This window comes from Schistosoma mansoni, chromosome 3 (genome assembly GCF_000237925.1).
Source record: "Schistosoma mansoni strain Puerto Rico chromosome 3, complete genome".
Taxonomy (NCBI): domain Eukaryota; kingdom Metazoa; phylum Platyhelminthes; class Trematoda; order Strigeidida; family Schistosomatidae; genus Schistosoma; species Schistosoma mansoni.
The window spans coordinates 4,509,344-4,524,797 of record NC_031497.1 but is presented as its reverse complement, the minus strand read 5'-3'; the positions used below and the strand labels follow the sequence as shown (position 1 = coordinate 4,524,797).

Below are 15,454 nucleotides of genomic sequence, written 5' to 3'. Positions count from 1 at the left end.
ATTCTCTTTCCCGTGCATTAAGTACTCGAATCCTATTAATACCCTTTTGGGGGCCCGACTGAGCCTTGATTCGATTTGACGATCCTTTCGCCACGGTATCCGCTCACAAAGAGATAAGCCGCCCCCCCCCGAGTTCGCGCGCGTGAAACTTTATGTCTGTTCTAACCACAAATAAACGGTAGACGCTGCTCCTTAGGGCCTCCGGAATTCAAACACCGTTGGGGTTTACATAACAACGGCTAGCAAGGCAAACGACTAACGAAGCGAAGCCGACACAAAACCACAGTGGAGTACCACGGAGCTTATCGGGCTTCGGCATAAGTCGAAAGCAGGGCTAAACTACAAACAGTAAATAAATGAATATTTGAGACTGCTTTTGAACGTATGAAAGTTACAAAACGGGCCAGGAAATACCGGAAGATACGACGAATAGCATGATTAGTCAGTTGTATTTTACTTTATCAATATAATGAACAAAACCTTAGTGGGAAAAACCAACTTATAGTTTTATGGGAAATCACATAGTGCCATTGTAAAATATGAACATCAAAAATTAAATACATCATTTGCATATCTTTCTTGAATCATCTTTTATATAATCCATCATTCTGCCATTCCTATTGTTGTCCTATTTCTCTGTTTTCCTTCCTCTTCTCTTTATTTCAACTCTCTGCTGGTAAGCGTTCTACTTCCAATATCTGCTACATACTACTTATATCTGTCTATATAGGAAACGCACACGATATTAGTCGCATCTCAGGTATAATTACGAACTAAATAACTACAAGTGATACAAGTATCTCAATACTACTATTTATTGTTTTACCATGATTATTAGTAAGGAAAAATACATAAATTCCGTAGTAACTTGAGCAGAAAAATGATCTATTTTTTCTTTTTCTTCTTACCCGATTAAAACATTTTAACATATTTTAATATTTCATTTAATTTTAGAAACTCCATACAAGCAACCACCTCCAAGTGGTTCCTTCATTTCAAATGGATATGATAATTCACTAAATGGAATTCATCATTTCAACTCTTTACAAAATTCAGCAATAAATGGTGGATTAGATGGTCATAGTATTGATAATGAATGTGCTGCTCTATTACATAGTCGTAATTCAGTAGCTAGTAGTCAAAGTGCACATATGAATATGATCAATAGTAGAATATTTGCTGAAGCTTATGCTGCAGCGGCGAGAGCAGCTGCATCTTTAGTCAATGGAAGCACTGATATTTATTCACCAAGTTCACAAGTGACAAATGATCTAAGTTCACAAAATAATGAAGAACGTAATCGATCACAACATTCACTTCTTTATTCTATGAATCAAGAAATTAATAATGGATTTATAAATGGATCAAAAGAGGCTAATATAAATACAGAGAATACTGGTGGTTGGAAGAAATATAATAATAGCAACAGTAGTATATGTTTAAAGAATCGGGACAAGCGTAAAGGTAATTTTTTGAATTTACAGAACAGTTTCAAGTTGTAGTCAGTAATTATTTTTTAAAATTACGGTCATGATGATGTTTTGATTAGGCATGTATATGGATGGCAGTGCTATTTGGCTGATGAAACCTCAACAGGATGTAAAGAACGAAGTCGATTTCACTACTACTTACTTCCATACGCTTGTTACCCCTCATGAAAAAGCATAGGTCACCCAACAGCATTCTTCATCCAACTCTGTCCTGGGAAATCATTTCCAGTTGTTTTCAGATGCTATTCATCCTTTTCATGTCTGCTTCCAATTATCGGAGCAGTATGTTCTTTGGCTTTCCTCTTTTTCGTTTCCCTTCAAGATTCCAATTTAGTGCTTGCTTCGTGATGCAGTTTGGTGATTTCCTCAATGTATGTCCTATCCATTCCAACACCTTTTCCTAATTCTCTCCTCAGTCAGAAGCTGGTTTATTTTCTCTCATACTAGGGTGTTGCTGATGGTATCCGGTCAACGGATAATGAGTATCTTACGTAGACAGTTGTTTATAAATACTTGTACTGTTTTGATGATGATTGTGGTAGTTCTCCAAGTTTCAGTTCCATACAGTAGAACTATCTTGACGTTCTTATTGAATATTCTGACCTTGATGTTGGTTGGCAGTTGTTTTGAGTTCCATATGTTCTTCAACTGTGGGGATGCCGTCCTTGATATTCCAGTTCTCGCCTTTATGTCTGCAACAGATCCTCCACATTAATCGATGATGCTACCCAGATACGTGAAAGTTTCAACATCTTCCTGAGTTTCGCCATCAAGTGTCATTAATATGGTTAGTGTTCTGCGTGTTGTATTTGAGAATCTTGCTTTTTTTCTCTTGTGTATGTTGAGGCCTACTGACACAGAGACTACTGCTACATTTGTTGTCTTCGTCTGTATTTGTTCGTGTGTATGTGATAGGAGGCTATGTCATCTGTGAAGTCCAAATTTTCTAGTTGATTCTGAGCTGTCCATTTTATTCCGTGACTCCCCTCGGATGTCGAGGTCTTGATAATTCAGTCGACCACCAGAAGAACTAGGTACACTTATTCAGTCTAACATTTATCACATAGTTTTATGGATCAAGTTATCAATCTTACCTAAATATCACGGACAAACATATCGCGCTGATTTAAAGATAATTTGAAGTCATAATTAATCGGATCGATCAATTAACAGTGAATTCAAAATCCACCTACTACAGACAAATAAAATATTTTTCGACAATTATGCAAGGAATGATAACTTCTAACAGATTTTCTTGAACTATTTATGTCTAACTGATATCAGTACTAATGAAGCTAAATCATTCTAATATTGTTCTTATCTATTACTCTTTTATTTCTCCCAACCGAAATATAGCTAATGAAATTAGTAAATATAAAAACTCTTTACAAGGAATTAGAAAACATTCAAGAATTAGTTTATTTGGTCAACTGGAACCTCGTGGATCTCATTTGTCTGTACAAATGCCTTCAAAACATTCATTGAACTATTCTCAATGGAGTAATGCTTCTGGTGCTTCTTATTCTAGTTTAGTAAGTCCAAGTCAAACAGATCTACAAGTTGCAGCTCAAGTAGCCGCAGCTGCGGCTGTCGTATCGGTTGTAGAAAATATGAATTTAAGTTTAGCTATGAATCATGCTTCATCACTTAATAATGTGGGTAATTATTGTCTTATGCCTAGACCAGCATCAAGAGCTGCATCGGTAACTGGTCCTACTACCAGAAATATCAATAAATTATGGATGGAAAATGAAGATGGAGAGAGTATGAAACTTGGTTTATTTACTCCACGAAATGCTTCAACTGGACAGGTAAGTGTTATTTTATGCTGTTTTAGAGTAGATTTGAAATCTTTACGAGTTGAAGACATATGTTTTAAAGTGAAATTAACATTTCAATAAATGCTTAGTGTGGTGAAGAAATTCCCTAATAGTGAATAAAATAAATTTGACTTTTCTATGGAACTCATCAAGAAACATCTTTCACGGTTTAAAGAAGTATTACCCGATCCCAAACTAAGTGGACAGACCAAAAGGTGAACATAACTTACGATTTAAAGAAATAATAGTCAGCAATTTATATTTACAGTGGGAATATTCAAAGTACTGTTTTATACATCAGCAGTGGCAGGATTTTAGCAAATAAGAATGAAAACACTCTGCTAAAGTATACTGTATTTGAAGGATGAAATGTTCAAAGATAAACATTTCTGACTGAAGTGTAAAGTCAAATATATTTGAATTCCTGGAAAAGCACGTAAATTATTGAGATTGTAAATAGACCATATTAAGAAACATAAATCCTTCGTGATTTTATCTTTAAAGCACGCATTATAACACAGATTCATTAATTTTATTGTCAAACTTAAGCATTACTAATAATGGACAGTTGATTGGAGTTTTTCTATGGTTGCTTTTGAGATTTTGATTATTTTCGTTTTAAGGATGTTTTTTCTTCTTTTCTCTGTATCGTTTCCATGATATTTCGATGGCTGTTGTCAAGATATCCAAGTGTTCTGATGTGAGTGGGATGGAGAACAGCTGAGCAAAGTGGAAGAAAAAATGGTACACATAGTGATAACGGATGTACATTACAGGATCCACATATACCAGCATGTCATAGAGGACCAAAAGATGAAGCTACAATGGACACTCCCATCAGAACACTTGGAAATCTTGACAACAGCCATCAAAATATTATGCAAATGATACAGAGAAAAAAAGGAAAACATCCCTAAAAAGCATTACTCATAAATTTATTCTTGTAAGCTATAATTCTGGTTATAAGCCAACCTTCATTTTGTCGCATTACAAAAGAATCCAAAAATTGAATTACGTACACAAGGTTATTGGTTATAATGCTATCATACAAAATATATATGCGATTTATTTAAAAGCATAAAACTTGACATTAATTCTATTGAAATAAAGTATTCGTTTTTAATTTGTGAATACTGAACTATCATCCTAATCTCCTTATGCCTTCCGAATCTCGTCACAACTTTCCAATATTCGTTAAAACCCAACAGATTGTTCACCTTAATTTCCAAAGATTATTAGAACCTATATAATTTTTTTACTACATTCACGAACGTTTAAAAATGTCAGATGATATATTCTGTCGGCTTAAAATTCTGATATAGAACGTCCTGCAACAACAAAAAAGGAAACGTTTATCATGTGTGGCTAGTAGCAGTTTCACAAACTATAACAATAATAATTTCTCATTCTAATTACATCATGTATAGATGTAGAAAAGTTTAAGCCAACAGATTGTAACGGGGAAAAATGCGCAGGGAACCATATTTCATATAAAACCTTAAAAAGCAACACGCTAAACAGAAAGACTCAGCGAAAATATGGAAAAAGAAACTGAAATCAAGATGACGAACAACTTATTAGAAATTCTAAAGGCTGATTCTGATATCCTTCATTAACCTGATGTTAGATACTACTCCGTGACCAATAAAAGCAAATATTTCAGTCTTATAGAAAGGCAGTCGTGGATCTAATAGCATACTGGTGACGTCTCAGACTGTAAAGCTGAGTGACTCTGGTTAGAAATTATGCAATGTTGAGTCACCTAAACTAGTGACCATTTTGCAAAACTGGTCAATAGAATTTAACTACCATAATAAAGTAAACAAATAGGACATTGATCACTAATCAGTTGATCAATCAATATTTCTCAACCTCTGAATGACAAGTTTATTTGTTTAGCTTTGTCAGTATGAACTTTTGACACAGAAAGAGAGTTATGAGTGAATCAGATGACTGATATTATATAAAATAACAACCTTATCGCCAGTCAATTTAAAAAGGTTTACTACTAACCCTACTAACAATGTAAAACATATATCCACCAGTACATCAGTATTTTCATGAAGGAATAAGCAGAAACAACAGACATGAATAAGTAATATCAGTAATGATGAATGACTATTTCAGAATAAAGAGGTTGAGTAATACAAAATCATAGTCTTTTTATGTAAGTCAATCAGTCAGGTATAAATGTTGTCTGATGAAAAGTAAATTAGAAGAAAGCTAGAGGCTGCCAAATCAAGATGTAACATTTGTTTATGAAGTCAGTGAGTGTTATAATGAACGATATTGGTACATGAAGACCACCTTGTTCTTATCCGCTCGATTATTGTAACCAATAGTTGAAGAGGGTTGAGCGATATGTCTCAGAATTGGTTTCAGTGGAGCAGATGTGTTTGGTTCTTATCCACCCTTAGGTCTAGGTTTCAAAGTTGTCTTATTTCTTTTTTAATTCAAAGAATTCATTGTTTCGTCGTAATTCAGATTGTCTTAATATAGTCTTTTCTGCTACTACTGATATTGTTACCAATTCTAATATTTCTGAATTTGTCTTGATAATCTTGGTAATCACGCAATGCTAATATGGTTTGGCAAGCTGAACCAAACATGTCTCAGGTTCTGTGTCGAGTATGACTGAATCACTGACTAGTATATATATATATATATATATATATATATATATATATATGTATATATATATATATATTGGTTATATATTGGTTTGCTGGTTAACCGATTTCATTCATACTGGTAGTTGCCCTTCAGTGTTCTCAAGGGCCATTGTCATTGGAACATTGTAAGGCATGTCGCCATTGCTAACAGTAATGAGTTTGACTGTCGTGTAGGTCAACTTTGGCCAGTTCATGCTGTATATATATATATATATATATATATATATATATATATATATATATATATAATATTTTACAACATATGTAAATTGAAAAATATATCTTTATACTAGGCCACACCAACTGCCAGTGTTGATACTGTTGATCCAAATTTACAAATATCAACTCCAAGTCCGATATCACAACAACAACAATATTCTAATGATGTTAATAATAACAATAACAGAAATCAGTTGAGCTTAAATAATCAACAAATAAATGGGAGTTTCATTTCTCAATTCAATGCTGTTCCCCAGACAAAACTAGATGATAGGTATCATCAAAATTATAATCCAAATCGATCAGCTGATTCACAAAATATCTCAAATCTATATGCATATCAACAACAACAAATGTATCCTATTCATGGGCCACGTGGACCATATTCAACATTCATCAGTCCAACATCCCAAACAAATATTTCATCACCATCTAATCTTAGTGGTAATGAACAAAATCCCTCCTTAATGGCTTATTATCGTATACTAGCACAAAACCAGATGCTTAACAGGCATAAATTACAACAATTTCATCAATACCAATTGATTCAACAGCAACAACACCAACGACAACAGCAACAACAACACAGTAAAAATGATCAATCAAAACAAACATTCAACATGAACAGGTTGCATCAACAAATTAATGGGTCTAAAAATTTCATATCTGATCAAAAAGATCAAAAAAATAATTTAGAAAATTGTACTCAACCCAATCAAGAAGTTGAACCAAAAAAAGATTTAAAATCTATCCAAATCAATAAAATAGTTAGTGAATGTGTTGATAAACAACTAGATCCAGTTAATAGTAATAAATTCCAAGATCAAGATATACAAAAAAGTGTTAACAAACATGAAGAAAACTCATCTATAAATCAAAAAGATGAACATGATAGATCATTAATAATGAATCCAGATTTAAATGTAAGTGAAAATGAGAATTTTTACTAAATCATTGGATGGGGTATTGTTATTTCTGTGTTACTTTTATGTTCATTGGACAGTCGAATTATCATTCAACCACAATATCCACAGTTAAATCTGAATCAGTATTGGAGATGAAGAAGATGGGAATTTGTGGAAAGATAAGTAATACTAAGGATCTTAAACTTCAGGATTTTAGTTTTACACTGGTAATTATATTGTGTAGCTTATAGAAAATCAAAATTAAATGAAATGAAGGTTAGATACTATAGAAATTTTGGATTAAAATATACGATCAATCCCTTTAAAGTAAATATTGCTGTCTACTTTGAATAATAATAATAATAATAATAATAATAAGCAAAGATGGATAGTGGCTAGCAGTGGAATCCAGGACGAGCTTTTCGTCCTATTTGGGACTCGTCCTGGATTCCACTGCTAGCTACTATCGATCTTTGCTTACCATGCTTATGAATTTAGGCTATATTGAAGCAGTATGCACAGTATGCACATATGCCAATTAGAGACTGACCAGTTGCAGTCCTAAAACATCAATGGGAAGATTCAAACAAACAATACTAAGTGAATAATAATAACAGTAATAATAGTAATAAAGAAGAAGAAGAATTAACCTATCTTTTTTCATAACTGATTTTTGATTTGTCAATTTTCCCTATAATTATCTTCCATCGTTAATACTATCAGTATTTCAACTAATTTACCATTTACCTTATTAATTCCTTGTCGCTGTGTTGATGTAAAGTATGTCATTATGAACCCATACAAATTTATCCACGATTCTATGTTATTTATGATTAGCGGACTAAATTTATTGTTAAGTTAATAATTAAGAAACGATTAATAGTTTACAATAGCCGATCATGTATACCAACTACTTACTAATTGGTGATTAATGTAATATTATTGATCGAAGTATATCTGTTAATCTGGTTGTTGTTACCAAGATTTGTTAAGCTGTATTATTGAAAGCAGTGACTAGATAACTGAGACAGATTTACTGAGTATTTAATCACCTAAATTATTTCAACTGATGAATAACTAATACTCATCATTGTTGTGAACTTAAGCTCAGCTTTTTATCACGTGATTTACTCACCAATCGAAATGCGACTTATTCAATCTTAACACTGTACCAAGCCCATGACGTTCGACCGATATGAACAGCCTAGCGTCTTTATTGGTCTTTTGTCCGCCTAGCGCTTCCAGTTGAGTTCAAAACACGAATTACAACTTCTGTTATCCGAATCATTCATTTTAAGTATACTCGGTTTATATACCAGACAGACAGATCGCATCACACCATGAAATAGAAATAACATTTATACAAGATCAAGCCAAAAAGTGGCTGTAAACGCGGGAGACAGTGATTAATAAACTGAATATAATTTAGGAACAGTAAATCGTATAATAATATTCTATAGATCAAACTGAAGCTTATAATAAGATGAATATAGATACATACAAACTAATCACTGAATACAATAAGAAAATATATAGAATAATAGTCAATTAATAGATCCCGCAAGTTACTCGTACTTTATTCTTCACTAGGATATAACAATAAGATCTCGATCAATTAGTTTCTACATGAATAACTACGATTTCGTCTACCACAGTCCAGTTAATCAAGGGTTTTAGAGTTCAATATGAACATACATATAATAAAGTTACTTAAGAGTTATACAATAAAAATATACGTATAATATCAGTCCATAAATAATTCCTAACGGTTACCACTCATTATTCTTCTTCCGGATATAACAGTAATAGTTTAATAAGAATCTAAAACTTATCAAAGATTAATCGACTAACATGACAGTCATTTTTGAAAGAAAAAAGAAACAAGGTTAAGCGTTTACTTCCTTTGTTTAAAATAATAAACTATCAGCATCACCTAACCTCACTTTAATAAAAATTAAATTTTAGTCGATATATACAAACAGTAACATCAGCTGATCCAATAATTAAACATGAAAAGAAAACCAAATATGAGAAGGTAAGCTAAGATTATGAGAGTAAAACCTGTATTGTGAACAATATGAGAATCATTTGTGACTTCGGTCACCTAACATCTTTAACGACAGAATTTTATTAATTCACACACCGCATTCAGTAAATTCACTTTTAATCTTTCACATAAGATTAAAGTGTATTTATGAACTGGTCTTACCTAAACGAAACATAAATATTGGTTGATTCAGTGCGACATATCTATATAATCAGAAGGGGTTTTTGTGGAGATTTCAGTATTTTCATAGTTGAAATCATGAGTCAATTGAAGCTAGACCACCATGGAAAACCTAGAAGCACTGCTTGACGGCCGTTTCGTCCTATTATGGGACTCCTCAGCAGTGCGCATCCACGATTCCGCCTCGCGAGATTCGAACCCACTGACTTCAAGAGATATTTCCTGGAGGTCTAGTGAGAAGCAGTGATCAGTGGAGTTCAACCACGTCTGTTGTTATATATCAACTCACTGAAGACAATTGGTGAAAAGTTGCTCAAACTTTTTGGATTGGTTGAAGTTAGACATTAACACCGTTTGATATCGGCTCAGTGGTCTACTGGTTAAGTGCCCTGGCGCGAGACTGGTTGATCCTGGGTTTGAATCTCGCGAGGCGGGATCGTGGATGCGCACTGCTGAGGAGTCCCATAATAGGACGAAGCGGCCGTCAAGCAGTGCTTCTAGGTTTTCCATGGTGGTCTAGCTTTATTGACTCATGATTTCAACTACGAAAATATCTATATAAGATAATTATGGCTAAAATTAAAAATAAAACATTATGAAAACTTAGGTTATGACACACGTTTCAATTATTTTCCATTTGTGAATGTGCCATAGAAACAGAAGCATTTGATTTTCTCTATCCTATGCATATTATTTCATCAATTTGCAACAATAATTAACACTTTAAGAATGATATTGTATTTGTATGTATTTCATGATATTGCTTTTAAAAGACATGTTATTATTATATAATTGCCAGCCAGTATGTCATTCATATGCTATGCAATATTCTAGTCATAAACCAGTTAAGAACATATTTCCAATGATTCATTTTCTCATGGAGAAACTGATGATTTAAAGCTGATATTCATCATGAATTAACAAGATTTAAAGAAAGATTAAAAACGTAAGAACAATTGAAAGATATTTAATCTTAACCAATCTATGATAACTAACTAATGAACTTCAAAATGAATAATTTTCTGTTTTTCACAATACTTACTTGCTAATTAATGTCTAGTTTTGAAATGAATTTCGGAAGTTTTAATGACAGGTTTTCATCTGTAGGAACAAAATAGATTAAATCTATAACCGTGGATGAGAGTAGTAAACTATTTATAATTAACTAAAATTGAAAAATTCTGACTCAGTTATTCTTAATTATCATGACATAAAATCTGAAAAGATTCTGGGTTCTGTTGTATGTATACACTAGTTATATGTCTAAAACTAGGACGAAACACCTGTCTAATCTGAAGTGTTCAGTGGTTCTTCAACTGATTCATATCAGTAAGCAATGAAAACCAACTTCAAAATAAAACGTCTCCACAATTCATCAGCATTAAAATATATTATTGTTATCTTCAAAAAAATCATTTTGGTTTTATAGAATAGGATGGCCAGAAGTCGTGACTAGCGAAGTACAGTAGTGTCAGATGTGAAACACTTATCCATCTCATGCAGTGGAAGATGGTCGCGCAACATCGTGCACTGAGTATGAATCACTGGTTCAGTGTCTGGACGTTAAGCATTTGCGTGAGAAACCGGAAGTTCTTGGTCTAATACCATGTGATGAGGCCATTAATGTACACTCATAAAGAGTTTCATACTGGGAAAAAACAGATTTCCAGTGGTTCCTGGTTTTCAACAGCCGTTTACCTAAGATCGGTTCATGATTTAAACTAATAAATAATAGCTGGTTCCAATTATTAACGTCCTAAAAGCTCTTTTATAGTATTGCAAAACATATACATAATTCTTCATTATTTCTGTTTGTAAGTCACCTGTTTTTCATATATGCAGCCAATGGATTAATTAAGCGATTGTTTGATTCCTTTCAGGAAATCAATCAAACAATAAATCTAGACAACGCACAAAGTAACATACCAAAACAAGTATTAACTACCGAAATAAATACATGTCATAAAACGACTGATCAAATTTCTTCAAATGAAACACCATCTTTGTTATTGAATGATAGACAAATGATTAATCCTACTGATATTAATAATGAAAATACACCAAATAACAAAAACTTTAACCAACCTCTTACTGTAACCATCACCTCAGATCCATATTATAATTCAGTCACAAACCACAATATATATTATAAGTATAGTGAACATCAATCTCCTCCATTAAATAATACAGAATATAATGAGCATAAATTCAATGATAATAATTGTCATATACATTCATCAAAACAATCTCAATCTTCCATCTACTCCCAGAATACATCACAATCACCAGCTTCGCCACCTTCACAACCATTACAATCAACACAACAGTCTAAACAACAACCTCGTTTAGGTATTCATTCACCAATAAGAACAAATCGTTATTTAAATTCAACAGAACAAAGTGCATTTAAACAAGTTGGTATGAATCAAGAAAAATTAAGTCTTTCAAATGATATAAAATTATCAATACCGAATGATAATAAATCAGCTGATAATTATTTATCAAATGAAATAAATATTCATTCAAATTCTATTGCATGATGCAACAAAATAAGATAACTAAAGTTCAATACAAATGGATTAGATTGTATATACAGTCATATAAATTTAATAAATGTGAATTGGTAACCTCCTCATACTCCTCCACGAGGGGTAACAGGCGTAAGTAACCTTCCCATTAGAATATATACATATTTATATACATATATATACGAATGCATATGTATCAATGATTACTACTCAGCTTGAATAAAAACGAAAGATACTAGGGACTACTGAACAACTGTTTACTAGGCATGAAAACAGTGACTTTATTTTCATAAAATTCTATATATATATATATATATATATATATATATATATGCTTCTCTCATCTTTATAAATCTCTTATTAAATGCCCTTTTATTCACACAACCAATAATCATTGTATATCAATATTACATTGTTCATCTTCTCTTTAAATTGTGTATTTGTTTTTCTAAGTTGGACAATTTAATTTAAAGTGTAAACTAAATCATTCATTAGTATTTATTGTTTTTTTGATAATATCTTATATAGCACAAAATAACTGTTCATAATAAGATAGTGTTTCTTGTTCATTGTTTGTTTAACAGTGCAATATGATTGGTAGACTGTGACATGTTGAACACACAACTCATCCACTACGCAGAATAAATTATTTTTTTTAAAAAAACATGGCAGACGATTGTTACTTGCATGAGTGAAGTGTTGAGAATACCATATGTCACAAGCTTATAGAAAATACTGTTTGATTGCTGATTAATAACAGATTCGATGTTTGTGTAGTTTTTAGGGTTGATTAAGCTTGACTGAATAAGTTGTAGTATGATCACTGGTATACGTGACTCGAAAATGTGTCGATTTTAGGCGACTGGAGATAATTGAATTCTAGTTTGATTCAGGTTTTATCCAAGCTGTCACTTGTCAGAAATCTGGAGGGTACTGAACCCACTCACTAATCAGACTGTTATATTATTGATAAGAATCCTTGTGATATGAAGAACTAATCGGAAGTAGCAAAACTCTAATCTATGGTAATCAGAAGTGACCCAAAAGTCGAATGCATTTCATTGAGGTCAATTTCCTAAGGATAGAGTGGTATATATATATATATATATAAATTATTTGTGAATTTCACTCGGTAGTCTAATACACTTTCTCGCTCACTCTTGTGTTCTCGCCCAAGTAAAGTAGTCAGTTGGGATGTTAGTGCATAGCATAGTCTGTATCATTACCAGATTTCGGACACCGCACCTCACAACACCTGGTCTCACGAGGATTGTCGACTCCTTCAGTATTAAAGATGAGCTTCAATGATAATTACCGACAACGAAATCAAGGCCTCCTGATCGATTTCAATCACTTAACAGAGAACCTTGATATTCAGTAAGTCGGTCCAAATACCATAACATAAACGTTTTTGGTAGAGTTCAGTTTCTACAATCTGTTTATGTAGTTTTCGGCAAATTGTACTAAGAAAGCTTAAGTAGATATATTTCATATTGAAAATTATTTATTTTGGTAATAACAGTAACTAATTTGCCAATTTCTCAATTCCGTTTTCTATTGATACACTTCCTTGAAACCCAGCATTGCTACACATTCACTATAGGAAGTGAAATATTAATTTTTCCCAAGTTTTTATCTTACCTAGATAGAAAACATTGAAACGCAGAAAAGTGTAATCCCAAACTCTTATTCAATCTGATCTAATTTAATCACGCGAAAAGAAAAAAACATGAACATAAATATGCCTAATTAGTTGTATATTTTACAATCATCAGTAAATTAGCATTAAAAAATTGATAAAAGTAATTCACGGAAGAAAAACCGAATTACAATGCATATAAAATGAAAGGTTCTTACTGACTGTTTTACTAGACATAATCCATTTACCATTCAATCAAATCACAACATATCAGATAAGCAAATATATATTGCATGTCAGTAAACTAACTATAGTAATGCACTATTTCAAACTGTTAACACTACGGTAGTACACTGATAAGATCATAACTTTCTAAAAGAGACTGGTAGGATAGGTACGGAAAAAATGCACTGTATGATAAAGTATCTATGACTTAAAAGAAAAGTAGCAGGAAAATATAATGAAATTGTTGACAGGTTTACGTCAACCTTGAATGGAAACTGTTGTTGTAAATTAGAGTATAAGTCTGAAAATCTGAAAGCGACAAGAAACGACCCGAATATTTGACAAACCAAAAACTCCATTGAAGAGAAAGGATGAAACTAGAGCTTTATTGAGATCATAAACCGATCAACGTTAGAACACCATAAAAGAAACCTGAAAGCACTGGACGGCCAGTATGGGACTCCTCAGGGATGAGCATCTACAGTCACGTACGCAAAAATCAAACCCAGAACCTACACTTGACCTTCAAACCATCGAGCCGACATACAACGATTTTAATATCCAACTTCAACTAATCCACGACAATGTGTGACCGTCTTCCATTGTCTTCGGTTGTAGTGCCGCGATTCGTTAATCGTTTACTTCGATAACCGTTATAATTCTAATCTCAACGGTGCGTAAAATCAGAAGACAAAGGATAGCAGCAACTACAGTTTATTGTCGAATAACTCAGGTCAGAAAGTTAACAACACCTGAGCGAATATCAACGAGCGAGCGAGCGGCAAGCGAGAGAGCGAGTGAACAGGCGAACAAGCGAAGGAAACGAACGAGGAGCAAGCGAACGAATAGCAAGCAATTACATAGGCAATTTATAGTCAAATTTAATAAGGGCACAGAAAAGCAAAACAAAGGCTGATAATAATATTTGCGTGCGTACATATATGGGGAGGTGTATGAGTCATCGAATGATACTTAAGTAGTCAACATTTCGGATAGAGTGTCATGTGCTCTAGTGGTATAGCAGTGCAAAGAATATGCAAATTGTTACTATCCCAAATAACGATGTCTGTTAAGTAAGTTATAAAAAGGGCTTAACCAAAATTGACTATAATCGGAATTGATTATAGGATGGTTGCTATACGGTAACTGCCTCACATCCGACACGGATTAGCTTTACCAGTCACGGCTTCTCGATAGATAGGTTCATTATTTCGATGAAACTTCACAATCATTACAATCTTGTACTGAAAACAAGAGCTCACTAAATTCAACATATTCCTCCAAATATTATTGGAAATTTCATTTGAAGATGGCGGTTTTCGACTTGGATGAGTGACTTTTGCTATATTTATTTATTATCTAAACATATAAACATTAGTACAAAGGGGCACCAGATATATGTGCGCCACACAAATCTCATTTGATTTGTGTGAGGGCTGTGATATTCCCCAGGTGCCCAAACTGAAGCAGATGGTTTTCTTAGGGGGCCACACTCGGAGCCTTTGACCTAAATGTCTGATCCCCAAGGCAGTGGAGCATCGAAAGGAGATGCATTCCCATGGTAGCCAGTGATCAACGATTAATTCACATGCCATGTGTTCCCTCGGGATACAGAAATCAGGGTTTTCCAACTCCCCCTAGGTGAACTTTCCGTGTCCACCAACCCGGTTACATCGCTGGGCATTCGCTTTTCGTCCTCTCAATTTCGTAAACAACACGCCCATCATGA

General features: G+C 33.3%; 1 protein-coding gene across 1 annotated transcript in view; it reads left to right on the top strand.

Annotated features, from left to right (window-relative positions):
- Window positions 1-11,873, top strand: part of Smp_175510 (hypothetical protein) — a gene marked incomplete at both ends in the record, with an annotated part of 62,970 nt that extends 51,097 nt beyond the window's left edge. Inside the window, 4 exons of the mRNA XM_018798966.1 lie at window positions 1,057-1,464; window positions 2,847-3,301; window positions 6,276-7,124; window positions 11,214-11,873. Coding sequence (XP_018650802.1) covers window positions 1,057-1,464; window positions 2,847-3,301; window positions 6,276-7,124; window positions 11,214-11,873 — 2,372 coding nt within the window. The remainder of the gene's footprint in view (window positions 1-1,056; window positions 1,465-2,846; window positions 3,302-6,275; window positions 7,125-11,213) is intronic.
- Window positions 11,874-15,454: the final 3,581 nt, after the last annotated feature.